The 15,367-nt window shown below is 37.8% G+C and overlaps 6 protein-coding genes across 6 annotated transcripts; all 6 read right to left on the reverse strand.

Moving 5' to 3' along the window:
* Positions 1–1,360: 1,360 nt before the first annotated feature.
* Positions 1,361–2,285, reverse strand: LOC108595650 (pupal cuticle protein 27). Its single transcript, XM_017980924.2, has 2 exons — positions 2,177–2,285; positions 1,361–2,114 (listed from the first exon to the last, which is right to left on the reverse strand). Exons 1-2 carry the CDS (start codon positions 2,186–2,188, stop codon positions 1,524–1,526), a joined length of 603 nt encoding a protein of 200 aa, XP_017836413.1. The 5' UTR covers positions 2,189–2,285; the 3' UTR covers positions 1,361–1,523.
* Positions 2,286–4,589: 2,304 nt separating this feature from the next.
* Positions 4,590–5,196, reverse strand: LOC108594801. Its single transcript, XM_017979940.1, has 3 exons — positions 5,176–5,196; positions 4,799–5,116; positions 4,590–4,748 (listed from the first exon to the last, which is right to left on the reverse strand). Exons 1-3 carry the CDS (start codon positions 5,194–5,196, stop codon positions 4,590–4,592), a joined length of 498 nt encoding a protein of 165 aa, XP_017835429.1.
* A 337-nt stretch (positions 5,197–5,533) lies between these two features.
* LOC108594800 lies at positions 5,534–6,201 on the reverse strand. Its single transcript, XM_033293328.1, has 3 exons — positions 6,112–6,201; positions 5,739–6,054; positions 5,534–5,676 (listed from the first exon to the last, which is right to left on the reverse strand). The coding sequence occupies exons 1-3, from the start codon at positions 6,199–6,201 to the stop codon at positions 5,534–5,536; spliced, it is 549 nt and encodes a 182-aa protein (XP_033149219.1).
* A 1,373-nt stretch (positions 6,202–7,574) lies between these two features.
* Positions 7,575–8,290, reverse strand: LOC108595832 (endocuticle structural glycoprotein ABD-4). Its single transcript, XM_017981123.1, has 2 exons — positions 8,071–8,290; positions 7,575–8,010 (listed from the first exon to the last, which is right to left on the reverse strand). The coding sequence occupies exons 1-2, from the start codon at positions 8,226–8,228 to the stop codon at positions 7,773–7,775; spliced, it is 396 nt and encodes a 131-aa protein (XP_017836612.1). The 5' UTR covers positions 8,229–8,290; the 3' UTR covers positions 7,575–7,772.
* Positions 8,291–10,316: 2,026 nt separating this feature from the next.
* On the reverse strand, positions 10,317–10,869 carry LOC108595878 (endocuticle structural glycoprotein SgAbd-3). Its single transcript, XM_017981168.2, has 2 exons — positions 10,716–10,869; positions 10,317–10,646 (listed from the first exon to the last, which is right to left on the reverse strand). The coding sequence occupies exons 1-2, from the start codon at positions 10,826–10,828 to the stop codon at positions 10,388–10,390; spliced, it is 372 nt and encodes a 123-aa protein (XP_017836657.1). The 5' UTR covers positions 10,829–10,869; the 3' UTR covers positions 10,317–10,387.
* A 612-nt stretch (positions 10,870–11,481) lies between these two features.
* LOC108595185 (endocuticle structural glycoprotein ABD-4) lies at positions 11,482–14,736 on the reverse strand. Its single transcript, XM_017980364.2, has 3 exons — positions 14,620–14,736; positions 13,120–13,253; positions 11,482–12,421 (listed from the first exon to the last, which is right to left on the reverse strand). The coding sequence occupies exons 1-3, from the start codon at positions 14,626–14,628 to the stop codon at positions 12,145–12,147; spliced, it is 420 nt and encodes a 139-aa protein (XP_017835853.1). The 5' UTR covers positions 14,629–14,736; the 3' UTR covers positions 11,482–12,144.
* Between the last annotated feature and the right edge of the window lie 631 nt (positions 14,737–15,367).

The following is a 15,367-nucleotide window of genomic DNA, read 5'->3' on the forward strand; positions in this document are numbered from 1 at the left end:
TAATTTATGTCGCTTTTGTTGTCAGCAGCCAAACGAATCAAATAACAATAACAAAGCATTGTTAACATATTTCGAATTCGCACGAACGTTTGTTGTTGTTGTGGTTATTATTGTTGTTATTAGTTTTCAACACGATATATTTGGTTGTGAACGCGACGACTTCTGAACGGCAACTGATCTTGGACAGCGCAAAATCAATTTGCGGACTGCTGCGCATGCGCAGCGACTAGTTGGACCTATGGATAGACAGTTAGACCGACAGCATATACTAACATACACACATACACATAGAGATCCATAGAAATATTCTTAATCATGCGCTCTATAGAAATACCTTAGTTTTCTTTTCAACAGTTTTCGCTTTAATTATGCGCAAGAGCGTTGAAATTTAATGGCAAATAAACATTTTTTTCTCTCGCTCTCGCTCACTCTCTCTCTCTCGTTCTCGCTTGTTTCTTTTTGTGTGTGTGTTTGGGTGAAAATGCAGGCTATAACAGTTTATAGCTATATGCATTGTTTGTATGTCTATTTATGCAAATTACTTGAACCAAAACGCCGTTTGTGCTACAAAAAATTTATATTTTGCTTATATATTTGACACCGTTTAATATATTTTGCTTAAAGAACCACCAAGATGTTGACTTTTGGCACTAGCGGCTAACTTTTCCCCAAGGCAATAATAAAATATTTATTAGTTGAGCTTAGGCTGCGTAACTAAAGATTAAATAAGAAAGTTGCTCGGCTAAATTTTTGTTAGAATTTAATTGGCAACTGAAAGCAAGTGTTAGTTTTAAATTTTTATTGACTTTCGTTAAAATAAATACATCTTAATGAGCTGCTTTACATATTAATGATTGATTTAATTTTAAATTAAGCTCGAGTTTGTTAGCTGCATAGCGCCTAGATTGTTATATATTTCATTTACGGTTTGCCAGGCAAAAACAAATTTCTTATTTTGCAAATTTCGAAACGAAATCAGAGTCTTAAGGAAAGCCGTCATAATTATGCAACAGCCTGTCAGACGAGACTGTCAAAAGTCTTGCGAAAACCTCTCAGCAAGCAATATGGAAAATCAATGTGGAAAACTGCGAGACTGCAACAAAATGAGATCAACAAACGTAGAGTAGAGTTCAAGCAACATAAAAAAAAAAAAAACACAATGCATAGCAAAGAAAATAACAAAAACAAACACTTTGTGCCTTGTCACGTTTACAGTTAATAAATAATGAGAAATGCCGTAAATGTAAAATCGTTAAATAATATTTTAATGGAAATGTTGATTTTTCCGCATTTATTTTTATGAAAACTTTCACGCTCATTACTATAAATATTTTTGTTGTATTTTGCGGCAGTTGCTTTTGATTTTGTTGTTATTGTTGTTGTAGATAGTGTGTGTGGGTGTGAGTTGGTTGGGCTGGTGAGTTTAACAATTAACAGCAGAAATCACAGTCTTTTGGCTAAGGTAACTGTTGGAAATGGATGTGGAATAAAATTTGGAAGAATAAAAATGTCAATCAATCATTCTATTGATTCTCCAGCAGGCCAATGTATTGGCCATTCTGATTGGCAACACGTCGCTCCTCCAGCTTCTTGGCAAAGGCCGGATCGCTCTTGGCGCGCTGCTCCAGACGCTCCTGCTGCAGCTTAATGCCAGCATAGATCTGATCCAGACCCTTCTGTATCTCCTCGGGTATGGCCGGTGGTGTGGGTATATGATCTCCAGTGGCACGGAAGCCATTCTCATCCGCCGTGTACTGCACATTGACCAAAGTGCCTTCGGGCGATTGATACGAGTATTGGCCATGCTGCACCAAGACGCCATTGGGATTCGTGTCGAAGTCCTTCAGGAAGCCAGTCTCCTCATGCACTATATTGTTGCCGGTTTCGTATTCTGTCTTGTAGCTGCCATCCTCGCTCTGCTCCTTGTTGTACTTGAGTATGGGTATCCAGGTGCTGGTCTCGCGTGCATCCTCATGACGATGATCGTGCTTCTCATCCCGTGGTATGTTATTCACATTGGGATGGTGCTGCTGTTGCTGCTGCTGCTGCTGATGATGCTGATTATGATGCTGATGCTGCGCCTGGCAGCTGAGCGCACATAAAGCTAAAAGTATCTGCAAGATATAATTGAATTTGATTTGCAAAATTTGTAGCACTTTTCACACTTTTAACTTACAAGCACTTGCATTTTGTATTTGTTTTATTTAATCCACTTTATATTTTGTGGCAACTGTGTTGCGTTGCAGTTGCGCGTCGCTTTGTGTCGCCCGCAAGTGAAAGCTGCTTCGATTCGCACTGTGCAGCGGCGGCCCTATTTAAGCTTTATATAGCCGCGACAAAACAACTGCAACTGCAGCCGCCGCAGCAGCAGCAGCCGCAGCAGCCTCCTGTGCGCGCTCTTAAGCTCTCGCGCACTCGAAGCCCCCACACTAGCAACAACAATGCACACATAGGTGCAGATACAGATACAATTGCAGTGGCAGCTACATTTACATTGTGTTTAGTTGCAATTGCCATAGCTGTTGTTGTTGCTGCTCTTTCAACTTGTTGCTGTTGCTGTTGCTGCTGCTGCTGCTGTTGTTGTTGTTTTCTTATGTTTCAGTAATTGTTGTTTGGAGTCTCATCGTGGCTTGAATGCAAAAAATGTGAGACTATTAAGTTGCTTGGACTAGTCTGCTTAAGTATCAGTTTAATTAGCTGTGGACGCAGCTTGGCATTTGCGCTTTTTCTAGAACTTTATTGCGTCTTTAGAAAAAAATTATGACAGTTGTATCTTATAAATATTAAGTAAAAATGCAGTTTTGCATAAAAATCATGCAGGCTTATTTATTGCTCGATATAGCTAGTATATAAATTTAATCGATAATTTGCATCTTCGTCACAAGCAAATCATTAGCAATAATATTTTATTTTTGCACTTCGACAATTGCAAAAGCCTAAAAACCTCTGTAAAAAAACACTGTAAATTTTTTACAAATATTTTTTTTTTTTTGCATAATCCTACCTAGTCTAGGAAAATTTATGCATATTGCTCACCGATTTCTTAGTTATGGCCATAGGCGCAGCATAATGTCTGCTGCCAGTCGTCTGCTATGGGTCGTTCATCTTCGTAAATGCCGTTATTTAGAAACAAGACAGAACAAGTTTTGGCTTGTCAGTCAGTCGCACGCTCTTTCAAGAGTCGCTCAGTTGAATTTTCACGCTCTCTTAAGCGCGTTCGCTCTTAGTTTGTGCATAAGATGAGGCGAGTGCTTGAATTCTTGTAATTGCAATGATTATTTTTGTTTTGTTTTCAATGCAACGCCTGAGTTTGGGAGTGCAATGTACAGTGACATATGTATGTATGTGTACATAGGCTGAATTGTAAATTGTTGTAATACTCGTGCTTTAATTCAAGTTTTCGTTGCTCGTTGCTTTGGCTGCCAGTAGCAGATGAGGCAAGACGATAATTGAGTTCAAAGCGGCAATGGAGCGCTTGGCAAATGTTAATTAGTTGCTAGAAAATGGGTCAAATTGTGACGATTACAACGTTTAACTAACAATAAAAATTCAACAAAAAGAATCACTTGCAACACAGCAAAGAGTTGAACAACCGCCAAGCCGGCAACCGACAAAGAGAGACAGAGAGAGAGAGAGAAACTGGTCAAACAACGCCTATGACTGCCACACACACACACACCCACAAACTTGGTGTGGCATTAAGCCTAACATCTTCAACTTGTTGCTGTAACTAAGACAGAGCCAACTGCTGTGGTTTACTTTAAGGCGCAATGCACCCACCAAAGCTAGTCTGGTTTTGTTTTTGTTTTCGCTTGGAGCTGCTGGCAAACCAGTTAGTTGGAGTGGCCGGCCCCATGAGTCATTTTTCACCAGCGACAATTGTGCAATTTGTACAGCTCGCTCGCTCTTTGGCTGCAAGCCCAATGAAAATGAAAGTTGGCAAGGTTAGCGCTCCGACTCCAGCTCCAAACATCCTCACACAGTGACCTACTAACTTGGGCAAGCTCGGTCTGGTCTGGTTTTTTTTCCTTCTGCTTCTTTTGCTGGTTTTTATAATTCACTTTGGCATGGAAATGTCAAATGCTTGAGTGCAGCGGCATTCTTAACATTTGCCGCTTTACTCGCCAGTTGGCATCTCTGCTTGTTGGCTGTTTGGAAATTGTGTTCTTAGCTCGTGCGGCTTTTGACATTTAAGACGCTGGTTGACGGGTTTTTTCTTCGACTTGCGACGCTTTACTGCTGCTGCTGTTGCTGCCGTTGCTGCTTCTTTGAAGCTGAGTGGCCATAAATTTGGCGGCAATTTCAAGTGTCATGGTATTGTGAAATTGTCTTGTCAATGCTGGAAATCTTGAGCTTGAATCGTAAAAAAATGTTCTAGTATTTGATGCACGATAGACAATCCGCACTTTCAATTGACAGTCAGCTCACGTAATTTGATATTATTGTATGCAGAGCAAATTCATTCTTTATGAATACCTCACTCTAAATAAATTATTTTATTGCGCCAGATCGGTTATCAGTTACTAATTTAGCATGCAGAATTTATTCAAGTTTACTGACCGTAAGTTCTTATTGTTATTTATCATTTGTCAGCCCTGTCGTCGTGGCTCAAAGAGTCGTCCAACTAGTGTAATATTTATGCCCATTTCAGTTGGCGTAAAAAAATCCAATTGCACTTTGAATTCTGTTTTGGGCAAAAAATCTGGCAAATAGTCACCAACACTTGTGTTGTAAAAATAATAAAGACCCTGCAACATTTAATATTAGCAATATACATTTATTAGCTGCAGCAACTCACCTTTGGCTGCGGACATTTCTTGGCTAAGTTGCCGGACTTGCTCATGGATTTATAGGCAGCTTGTATAAATCGATTGCTATTGGCGCCTTTTATAAACTGACAGACATCCACAACAGTTTCGAAACTATTGCGCATTTCATGGAACGGTGGGCGTGGCAAATATAATTTAAAACTTACACTGTATTGTGGCAAAATGCGCGTGTATTGTGCTTCAGCACTTAAGAGACTTTTATTCTCACCCACTATAATGCAACTATAGAAGTCTATAAGATTCTCATTGGGTATGCACTTGAAGCTCTGCCACTGTAGCTGCAAGCGCTGTGAAAATTATAACATTAGGCATTTGTTATATATAAAATATATATATTATTAAATACCTTGGTTTCCACCGAGCTCATAAGCAATAGCATTAAAATAAGCAACATTTTTAATTTGCTTAACTGTTTAGGCAGCCAAATTGTTAATGTGCACATCGGCTGTGTATAATGGCTTTATATTTGATTGAATTAAAGTTTATTTATCACTCTTGTATGTTTATAAATATCGCCTGATTGATTTTCCGCTTAAGCTAACTATTGCTGTTGGGGTTGACTGATTTTAATTACGTGTGTTATTATTATAACTTTTTTGCATTTGTGTTTGGTATGTCAGTCGTTCTCTATGTGAATGCGGTGCGGCTTAAAGTTTGGTATATAAATTGGAAATGTTTTAGAAATCGCATAATAAACTTTGTATTCAATTAAGCACGCGACCTTTAACCGTTACATTTAAATAATATTTATTCTGCGCTTTGAAGTCAGTTTGGGCCATAAGAAAACAAGCTGGTACAAAACTGGGCAGCACTTCTTCTATGCTTATATTGCGATAGTATATAAATAATATATAAATATACAAAATAAGTGTAAATTAGTAAAAGTAAAGCCTTTGAGTTTTACATACACCGGGCCTACGGGACACTTGCGTGGCTGATTGGACGACTTGACTATAGTTTTATAAAAGTTACGCACAATGCCGCGTTGTGCGTCCGCTATGACTCGACAGCCTTCAACTGAATTTTCAAACAGTGTGCGATAGGGAGCATTTAGCTTTTGCTTTGTGGACACCACAGTATGTATTTGGATTGATGCCAGTTCTTTGAGCAATTTGATTTCGACACTCAACACGGAATGTGCCACAATATGACATTTGCAGTAAGCAGCAATGTCTGTGTTCACCTTACAATCGAAGAAATCCCAGTGTAGCTTCAAATTTTTATGCTGTAAAAAATATATAAATATTAAAATGTTTTCAAAATAAAATCAGCCTAAGCTTACCCTAGCGCAACTTTCAATTATAGCAAGGCTTATAATGAGCAGCAAATGGAAACGACAATACTTTGTTAGAAACATATTTTGCTTGGCCATTTATGAGTACTAAAATATTAAAAACTATGCAAACTGTTTATAAATATTAAATCGAGTAAACGCGCGTGTGTACTTAATTTATTAATTGCAAGAGTTTTAGCAATTACTAAAAGCTGACCTAGGTTGTAATTATATTATTACAATTATAGTATATAGATTTAGATATATATTGTTTACTTGTTATTGTTTGATATTGTTTACTTTTTTTTTTTAACAGATATTGTAAAACTTCTAAAAAAAACTTTAAAAAACTGTAATTTTAAATTCATCTGTAAAAATGTATTGCATACTTACAGGAACTTCGTTTTTATTCAAAAAGTTTATTGCTGGTAAAGCCCGCCGCAAAGGCCTTTAACAAAAATATTTAACATTGTGGTTTATACAAATAGCTATAATAAGAGGCCTAAATTAAATGTAATGTCAAGGACTTATTGCAAGTTGAGAGCTTGGGTGATTCCACTGATGCGGCATCATTGAAAGTTGTGCGTAACGCAAATAAATGATTGAATATATCGTATAAGTAGTAGTTGACTAAAAAACTCATTTGATGAAAAAATATTTATGGCAGCTTATGAAAATAACAGTCATATGTACATTAAGTAAAAGGAATTTAACTGAGCTACAAATGAGCCAAGTATAAAGCATAAGAACTAAAATTTCATATGAGGATCGTTGTTCGCACTAAGTCTGTGCCTAAACTTATATATTTTTATAAATTAATATTGAGTAACGTGGAATTGTTGAATCATTGATGAATTGGTAAACGGCCCACTAGCAATTGGTAGACTTCTATTCTATGTAGACCAGTTTAATAAACTGAAAGGAACTGATTTGATTATTAATTAATAATCAATAGAATCGAACATTTGTATTTAACATTTTTGCCAACTGCTCACTGCATTTACTATCGTACTGAACAGTAGCTGTAATTAAAAAATAAATAATAAAATAAATGTACTGAGGCACAATGTTCGAGTTCAGTTTGATAGATGAAGCTTAAGTACAATCAGTTAATTGAGCGCACCTACGAATAGTGTCTGGCTTATTTGCATTGATTGTTTGGACTGAGTGCGAGACGAAACTGATGTGTAAACAAATCCAAAATTTCGGGGCTTATACGCAATGTCATTTGGCTGCGGTTGCCGCAGCGATTAGAGCATTTAGTCTTTTGGTAATGTATCCGCAGCTCACAATCAGATGTGTGAGTAGGTAAATAATCTCTGCATCTCGAAATCATGATCAGCATCAAAGGCATAACCGCATGATGGCGTGAAGGGCAATGCGTAATTTTGTAAGCAACGCGAGGCTGAGAAATTTTTATATTTGCAGGCCAAGTGGCAATGAAATACGAGTATTTAATTTATGTACGCATAATATATATTTTTAATTTCTTTCCTCTTTGCATTAATATCAGTGTCATGGCGTTAATAAAACATAATAAATTGAATCCTTTTTTGTTCAGTATGTCTATGGCATTGAAAGCAGCGCTGTGCCTAATACTTGCGCACTTTTAGACTACATACTTAAACTTAGTGCTAATTACTTAACTACAGCTACGCCCGCTCTATGAATTACTGCGGTGCCACAGGCAAATGATCACCTTGGGGCTGGAAGCCATTCTCATCGGCCACATAGCGCAGGGTAATGATGTTGCCATCGGGATCGCTGTAGCTGTAGGATCCAGTTTGCACCAGCACCAGTTCCTCGTGCTCATCGATGACCTGACCGTCGCTGGTCTCCGTCTTGGGCACAATAATCTTCTTCAGATAGCCCACATTCTCCACGCGTATGCCATTCGAGGTTTCATAACTAACAACAATATTTGCCAATTAGTTGTAATGGCTTTGGCTTTGCATATGCTGAACTCACCTGCTGTTGAAGCTGCCATCGGCATTATTCACATTATCCTGCTTGATAATGCTGGCTGCCGTTGTCGTTGGTGCATTTGCTGCACGCGCATCCTGCGGGCGCGCCACGGCATAGGCCAACAGCAGAGCTGAGCACATCAGAAACGCAAACTTGTACATATTGCTATGGTAATATCCTTTGTATATGCCTGTGAACTGTAAGCGGTCTATATCCGGCGTGTTTAATGAGCAACTGTTGTCTCTGCAGCGGCCGCCTGGCCTTTTTATACCATCTGCAGCGATCGTTTGAGCACCTGATTCGCACTTGCACGCACCGCAAAAACAGCTTCGGTTGCCACCCGATGGGCGCACTAGATAAGCAAACCGAGAGCGTACTCAAGTACTCGCCATCGCACTCATACCTCACAATAAGCGACAAAAAATAGCCATAAAAAAGTTGTGACGAGCGGGCGCTTCTTCGCTTGAATTAAGTTTGCTGCCCATACCCTATAGAAGATATAAATTAATGGCTTGCTAAATATGACAAAGAGAGTAAATAAGAAATAGTTATAAGATTACAAAGGTTGAGGAGCAAAAAGCTGCCAAGAAAATAAAACATATTTTATTATTTTATGGAAAATAGAATAAGCGTGAAGTCAAAATAAAAATATAATTTATGCATTTGCTTATGAAGTTCTTATAATAAAATAATAATGCTTATATCCATCAACAGTTTTAAGCTTTAAGCTGTTAACAAGCTTAAATAGTTATGAGGAATTATTTACAAAGAATAAGAAATGGTTACAAAGCTTTTAAGCCAAATTAGTAAAACAAAATGTTGTGATTACATTTAATAAAGAGTTTTTAATTTACAGCAAGTATATGAACATTAAGCTCATGAAAATTATTTATTGTATTTAAAAAGTAGTTCTGTAAGCAATTTACATATTTATGTATAGGGTATGCGAGCAGTCGTAGTTTCGCTTTGAGCCATTTACTTTTGTTTTGTTTTGGTGTGGCCATCGCATCGGCTGTTGTTGCTGCTTTTATTAACCATTTCGCGCGTCTGGCTGATGAGTAAACAGCATTGCCCGCGTACCGCCAAAGAGATGAAGATGAGACGACAATGTCAGCAGGTGATGTTGATACTAAAGATACTCCCGCAAAGCTAAGCCCTGAATGTGACAGCTGCTCGTCGGCTGTTCAGTCTGGCTGTCTGGCTGCCAAAGTTGATGGCATTTCCAGTTAGAGTTGGCAGCTACGTGATTTGCCTGAGCAGAACATAATTCTTTGGCGTTAAGTGTAAGTTCCGTTGAAGCTAGTTTGGGCTGCTAGCCGTTGAACATTTAAGTTTTAAATAAATTATTAAAACTGTGCAGATTTTTAGGTTATAAACATTAGGCCAAAAGGGTGTTAACTTTATGTTGAGCTAGAATTATATTGTTATGCCAAGCACGTTTCAATTATGCTTACAATTTCACGTCTGATCTAACGGTAGAGCCTCTATAAAAAAGATATTTGGAGTATTGTTTTTGTTACGTATACGCAACGAATATTAACATTTGTGTCATAGCAGCACACAGGGTCGTTGAACTTGAACTGTAAAAAAGTGCCTAAGCGAATCGTGTAACAATTACAAAAGCAATTGATATTTATCACTTTCTAATAAGCTTGAGGTTCGCCGTTCTAACCGCGCATACATTTGCATTAGTTTGAAATATATATAGACTTAGTTGTTCAGTTAGCATGCGTCTGCTAATAGAATGTATGCATACGGAAATCTCACTTTCATTTGATGCCAAAAATTATATAATCCGATCTGTTGGGCGCAGTTCAATGCATTCTAATTAGCATTTTGATGGCGCAAAATAAATATTCAATATTTGTTGGCAACAAGTTTTGCTTTGGCTTGGGCCACGTTTCATGTATTTGCCAATTAGATAGCTATTACGTTATTAACAAGTTTGTTCTACTGCCTTGGACCAATGCAGCATTGCAGTCGAGCAGAGCTGCTAACTAAGCCAAAGTTAACAAACATTTGGCATACAAACCGACTGACAGACAAAGTAAATAATGACAAAGTATAACTCTGGCTTATATATACTAAAAATTTAACAAGCTGGCCAAACAGCAAGATTTCATGGAATTTTGGGTGAGGCCAGTAATTTATGTGCAAAAATTATACAAAAACAAAATTGTATCATCTTCCAAATTTAGACAATTTAAATTGTTGCTTAAGCTTTACTTGTTTGTTTGTTTTAATGCCATTTTATTACAGTTTTGTTCACTAAGTATTTGCTATTTCAGTTCTTTTGGTTTACATAATCACATTCGAAGGTTTATGCATTTGGATTGTATGGATGTTCCTCAATGTACTTGAGTGTTCTTATCACCGACTCTGGCACGGGTGGTGGCGTGGGCAAGTGCGCGCCAACTGGGTGAAAGCCATTCTCATCGGCCACATAGCTGACACTATAGGTCTGACCATCATCGCCAACATATTCATAATGTCCTTCGATGGCCTCACCGCCATTCTGCGGCGTTATCTGCTTGTGTACTCCTCTCTGTTGAACTTTTGTGCCATCGTGCAGTTCGTAGCTTTGGTTTGTAAGAAATTTAAACTGCTTTGTGAGTGGTCAACGTGTTGGAATGATCGACGTAGCTTACTGATAAACAAATTTGCCATCATGTCGCACAACGGCATCACTTGAGATCAAATTGCCATCGTCGACAGCATAGGCCACAGTCACAAGCACAGCACAAACTAACAACAATTTCATTTTGATACAATTTCTGCTAATTAATTTAATTAATAAACCGCGCAGCGCCAATGACTTGGAACAACTAATCGTCCATAGCGCTAAGCAAACAGACTTATATAGCCTAAAACTGTAGTCACCTATAGCAAAATATTTAAAATCTTAGCAATAAATATTATTGAACCCGTTTTTTTATTTGCTCTTATTGTTTTATTCTCTTTTGGCTTTTTAGACAGCAGTGTGAAATTGTTTGAGCAAGCTTTTTCTATATGTTTATGCATATAGATTTAACGAAAGTGCTTCTTAGTTATAATTTTTTATGAGTATTAGCTGCGGGATCATTTCATTAAAACAATAGAACTTTGCTAGAGCTTATGCATATATGCATAAGCAAAGCTTTAACTAAATAACACTTGTCATCAGCATCAGCATCGGGTTCTGGTTCTTTTTGGCAGCTACATGATCACATATTTGCTAGACAAGTCTTTAATTAATTCGCCATGTTTTGCCTTGAATTAAACAAATATATAATATATAGCTTCAATGTGCTATTTATAGTTGATAAATCAAAACAAGTTTATGCACGCCCACCATTTGTTCTACTTAACAGCATTATCATTATAGCTGACAAATAAATTTCATAATTAAAAAATCGTTTATAGTTTTTTTTTTGACAAAGAATCTTTAGTTCTTTATTTGCAGCTAAGACTAAAGATATATAAATTTCTCTCATGTGTGTGTTTCAAGTCAAACAAAATCCACAATACACATTATTTACATATGTTTGTTTGTTTGTATGTGTGTGTATCATCCTAGCATCATTCACATTAACATTCATTGTCATCCATAAGGTCTTAAAGTAAGTGCAAAAGTTTATTGTATGCAGACTATTTACACAAGAATATACGCTGTGCATAATATAAAAATTGTATTTCAATTATTATGCTATAATTATATAAACATATATATTTTTTTTTTTAACATTTTCTGCTTGATTTCATTAACAAATCGATGATATCACATGAGTCCGAAAATGGCAAAGTTCCGGCGACTAAAGGCGACAGAGTGAAAGAGCTAAGCAGGAAAGGAAAATAGTTATAGACATAAGATATAGTAGCAATAGCATATGAGTATATGTGTGTATATTGTATATCTCTGTATATGCGTGTGCGTGTGTGTGTGTGTGTGTGGGTTCTTCAGTCAGCTGCTCGTTGGTGTTCCGCTTCTTGTAGTTAAGTTTTGTTGATAACAGTAAACAGTTAACAGCATAACATTTGAGTTAAAGAGTAGATCAGAGAATCGTTAACAGGGTCACATGGCCAGCGACTGCAGTCGACTTAACGACGACGCTGCTGCTGTGTGGGTGGCAGGCTCATCAGATAGTCGAGCGCCTTCTGGATCGCTGGCGGAATTGGTGGTGGTGTGGGCAAGTGGGAGCCTGTAGGCTGGAAGCCGCCCTCATCATCAGCGGCATAGTTCAGCGTGATGAGCTCGCCCTCGGGCGATGTGTACGAGAAGGAGCCCTTGACAACAATCACATCTGTATTATCCGGCGATGTGGCCTTCTTCAGAGTGCCCGTCTCCTCAGCCTTAATGCCATTGGCCGTCTCATAGCTGCAAGTAAAACGTTTCAATTAAATTCACCTTGTTCGCTCTGAAATTGTCAAACTATTGTCATTGTATAGCATATATAATATTGACATGCGTCACTGACGCCGGCAAAAATTATTTATTTATTTATGTATTTAGCATTATTTATGTCTGCATTTGCATACTGATGCTCAAGTTTTTGTTTTGATTATGTGCTAAATAGTTTTGTTTATAAAAATTGTCGGATTAAAAGCAAATTTGAGATATTTATGTATTGAATTATTAATAAAGATAATAAATGTATAAATGATTGTATCAGCAATTTATTTAAATCTGCCTCTAAAATGCAAAAAAAAAAACCTGTTCGAATAACGGCAATAATTTTTATATCAAAGTCACTCAGCTAGGTATGCAACAAGCAAATTTCGGCTTAAGATTTCTACTGCACTTGGTATGTTAAAAAATAGTGCCGTCTTTTTAGCTTGGTTATTAATACAATGATTTTGAATTTGACTGACCAAAATTCTACTCTTACCAATTTTGTTCGTACGTTTCAAATTTGAAACACGTCTGATTCTTACGCAGCATGCAAACTGTTTTTGCTGCGCAACCAACAGAGGGCGCTGTTTAATTTTTTGCTATGCCAAGCCTAAAAGCTGTCTTCAAACATCAACTTGAACTTTAGCTAGTTCACAACTAGTTCCAATTCATTGATGACTTACTTGTAATTATAGGCGCCATCCGGTTCGATGTTGGACTCCTGACTGATAATAGCAATGGGCTCAGCGGCTCCTTGGGGCTGAGGCGCAGCCTCGATGAGGCAGAGCAGCGCAGCTGCAATCAAGCAGAGAGCAAACTGTGAATGCAAACAAAAATTTAAACGGAAATTAATTCCAAGCCACACTAGCTAGTAGTATAATTATATTTTATTAACGAACGCAATTACAACACATGGCGATTATACAAGTCATTGGAGAGTCGTGCGCCATGTGTTTGTTTTTACAACTCAGCGTTTTGTTTAGTTATTTGATTTATGACTGTTGGCCACATATTTCGCACACGCCAATTATGTGTAAACAACATGTAAGCCAATATGCCACATATTTCTTAAGGTCGTCAAAAGCTAGACGCCAATTACATTGTCGCTTGTTCTCAATTATCTCACCGAGGCTCAAGTGCATGCCAAATCGTGGGGCGTGGAGTTTAAAGATGAGCTAAGCTTATGTTGGATGTGTCTACTTAGTTATTATTGCAATATTCAGTATTCGAAAGATGAATATGTTTGAATACGTTTAACATACTTGATATTTCAATTTGAAAACTATATTATCTGGCATATCTTTGATCTCATCTAGCGTAATCATTTTAAGCATTACAAATAGTTCCAGCAACATCTCTCTCGCTGTTTACGCTCATGTTGTAATTCGTCTGAAGTGCCAACGGCTTGACTCTTGAGTATGTAATTGCCAATGGGTGAGCTGGGTTACGTGCCGAAAGGTGTCTAAGGTTTCGCATTGATTTGTGTTGTTGTTTACGTTAGCCATGCTGTTAGCCAGACAGACAGCTGCCAACTGAGCGTAACATTCATCGCTTGCGCTCGCCTTAGCTGCTCCAAGCGCTGCTGCCCAAATGTCGCTGGCACAGTTAGAGTACCTCCCCCCACAGCCCCCCGCTAGCCGTTAAGCCATGTAAATAGCGTGTCCAGATCATCGTTTGTTGCTGCTTGGCTGTCGTCGTTGTCTGACCTTTGCATTGGCTTCGTTTTGTGCACGAGTCTTTTAAGTGTCCGACTGACTGACTAACTGACTGACTGAACATACATTAATTGCTTTTGCCATTTGGGCCCGAAATGGTTTACAGCGATTTAAGCAAATAAAATAATGCGGAACAAAACTGCCCTTTTTGTGATTGATTTATTGGCTTTGACTGGACGTATGCAAATTTAAGAATTTTTCGAAGGGCACTTCAAATTGAAAGGCGAGCACACATAAGCTATTAAGTTTTAGTAATATTTTGTGCTGGAAATATTTCATAAAACAGCAAGTTCTTAAAGTTTATATTAAGGCTGACACGTGTATAAATTTCAAGGCAGATTTTTGTCTTTTAGCAAAGGATACGTGCTTAAGAAAATCTCTGTAAATTTTATAGCTCTATAGCTTTTTTTTAAGGACTGCTGTACTGCGTTATTTGGACACTTTTGATGAACTTAATGTTTTTCTTACGTTTTTCATGTTAAATTTGCAAAATGTAACTAATCCAGGCACAATATATAATCCAAAAAGGCGTATTATCCTTTTGCTGTAGGCGCTACACACTTCACACTTGTTGTTAATTGAACAAAAGATTTTTTAATGATGCCCAAGTGCCGGCAAGTGAGACTATTTATACGAAAAGCGCGCCAAAGACGTCGTCGGCGACAACGATACCGAGACGACGTTGCAAATTCAGCGGGCAACGCGTCACACAAGATGCAAAAAAAAAAAAAAATAAAGGAAAAAAATGTATGTATATAAAAAATAAAGTAAAGATTCAGCTATGCTTGTTGTTGTTAGCGTCGCTGTCGACGCTAGCAGCGCTTGAAAAGAGCAGCAGCAGCAGCAGTTGTCTATGGATGTTGCTGTTGTCGTTGTTGTTGTTGGTTGGAAAACAGCAATAACAGAGCTAAATGGAAAAGCCGAACACGCTCTGACCCCACCCACCCCCAGAGCTGGCAGCTCAGCTGTTCTCTGAATGAGAATGAAAATGCAAAACGATTTATGCAATTGTTGCACAGCAAGTACATAAAACATCTATACATTGATTTATAATTTACACGCAACAAAAGCAGTTCTACTTGTGCTTACATCAGCCGCGTGCCCTTTAGCTCTATGTTTGCCTATAGCGCAATTCCAGTTTATCAATAGCCCAATGGGAGCAGCATTTGCATATTGATATAGACAGACGTTGACTGGGGCAACATCGATGAGCATT

Source organism: Drosophila busckii, chromosome 2R (genome assembly GCF_011750605.1).
Source record: "Drosophila busckii strain San Diego stock center, stock number 13000-0081.31 chromosome 2R, ASM1175060v1, whole genome shotgun sequence".
NCBI lineage: Eukaryota > Metazoa > Arthropoda > Insecta > Diptera > Drosophilidae > Drosophila > Drosophila busckii.

What these genes read in the sequence shown, in the direction of transcription:
- LOC108594801 (XM_017979940.1), bottom strand. Translation starts at nt 5,196, where the DNA reads ATGAGCTCGGTGGAAACCAAG. An exon ending in TGAGCTCGGTGGAAACCAAG is followed by an intron (nt 5,117 to 5,175) that starts GTATTTAATAAT and finishes TAATTTTCACAG; the next exon opens with CGCTTGCAGCTACAGTGGCA. An exon ending in AGAAATGTCCGCAGCCAAAG is followed by an intron (nt 4,749 to 4,798) that starts GTGAGTTGCTGC and finishes TAAATGTTGCAG; the next exon opens with GGTCTTTATTATTTTTACAA.
- LOC108594800 (XM_033293328.1), bottom strand. Translation starts at nt 6,201, where the DNA reads ATGGCCAAGCAAAATATGTTTCTAACAAAGTATTGTCGTTTCCATTTG. An exon ending in TAATTGAAAGTTGCGCTAGG is followed by an intron (nt 6,055 to 6,111) that starts GTAAGCTTAGGC and finishes TATTTTTTACAG; the next exon opens with CATAAAAATTTGAAGCTACA. An exon ending in CAAGTGTCCCGTAGGCCCGG is followed by an intron (nt 5,677 to 5,738) that starts TGTATGTAAAAC and finishes ATATTTATATAT; the next exon opens with TATTTATATACTATCGCAAT.
- LOC108595832 (XM_017981123.1), bottom strand. Translation starts at nt 8,228, where the DNA reads ATGTACAAGTTTGCGTTTCTGATGTGCTCAGCTCTGCTGTTGGCCTAT. An exon ending in GATGGCAGCTTCAACAGCAG is followed by an intron (nt 8,011 to 8,070) that starts GTGAGTTCAGCA and finishes TATTGTTGTTAG; the next exon opens with TTATGAAACCTCGAATGGCA.
- LOC108595878 (XM_017981168.2), bottom strand. Translation starts at nt 10,828, where the DNA reads ATGAAATTGTTGTTAGTTTGTGCTGTGCTTGTGACTGTGGCCTATGCT. An exon ending in GATGGCAAATTTGTTTATCA is followed by an intron (nt 10,647 to 10,715) that starts GTAAGCTACGTC and finishes TACAAACCAAAG; the next exon opens with CTACGAACTGCACGATGGCA.
- LOC108595185 (XM_017980364.2), bottom strand. An exon ending in GATGGCGCCTATAATTACAA is followed by an intron (nt 12,422 to 13,119) that starts GTAAGTCATCAA and finishes TTTTACTTGCAG; the next exon opens with CTATGAGACGGCCAATGGCA.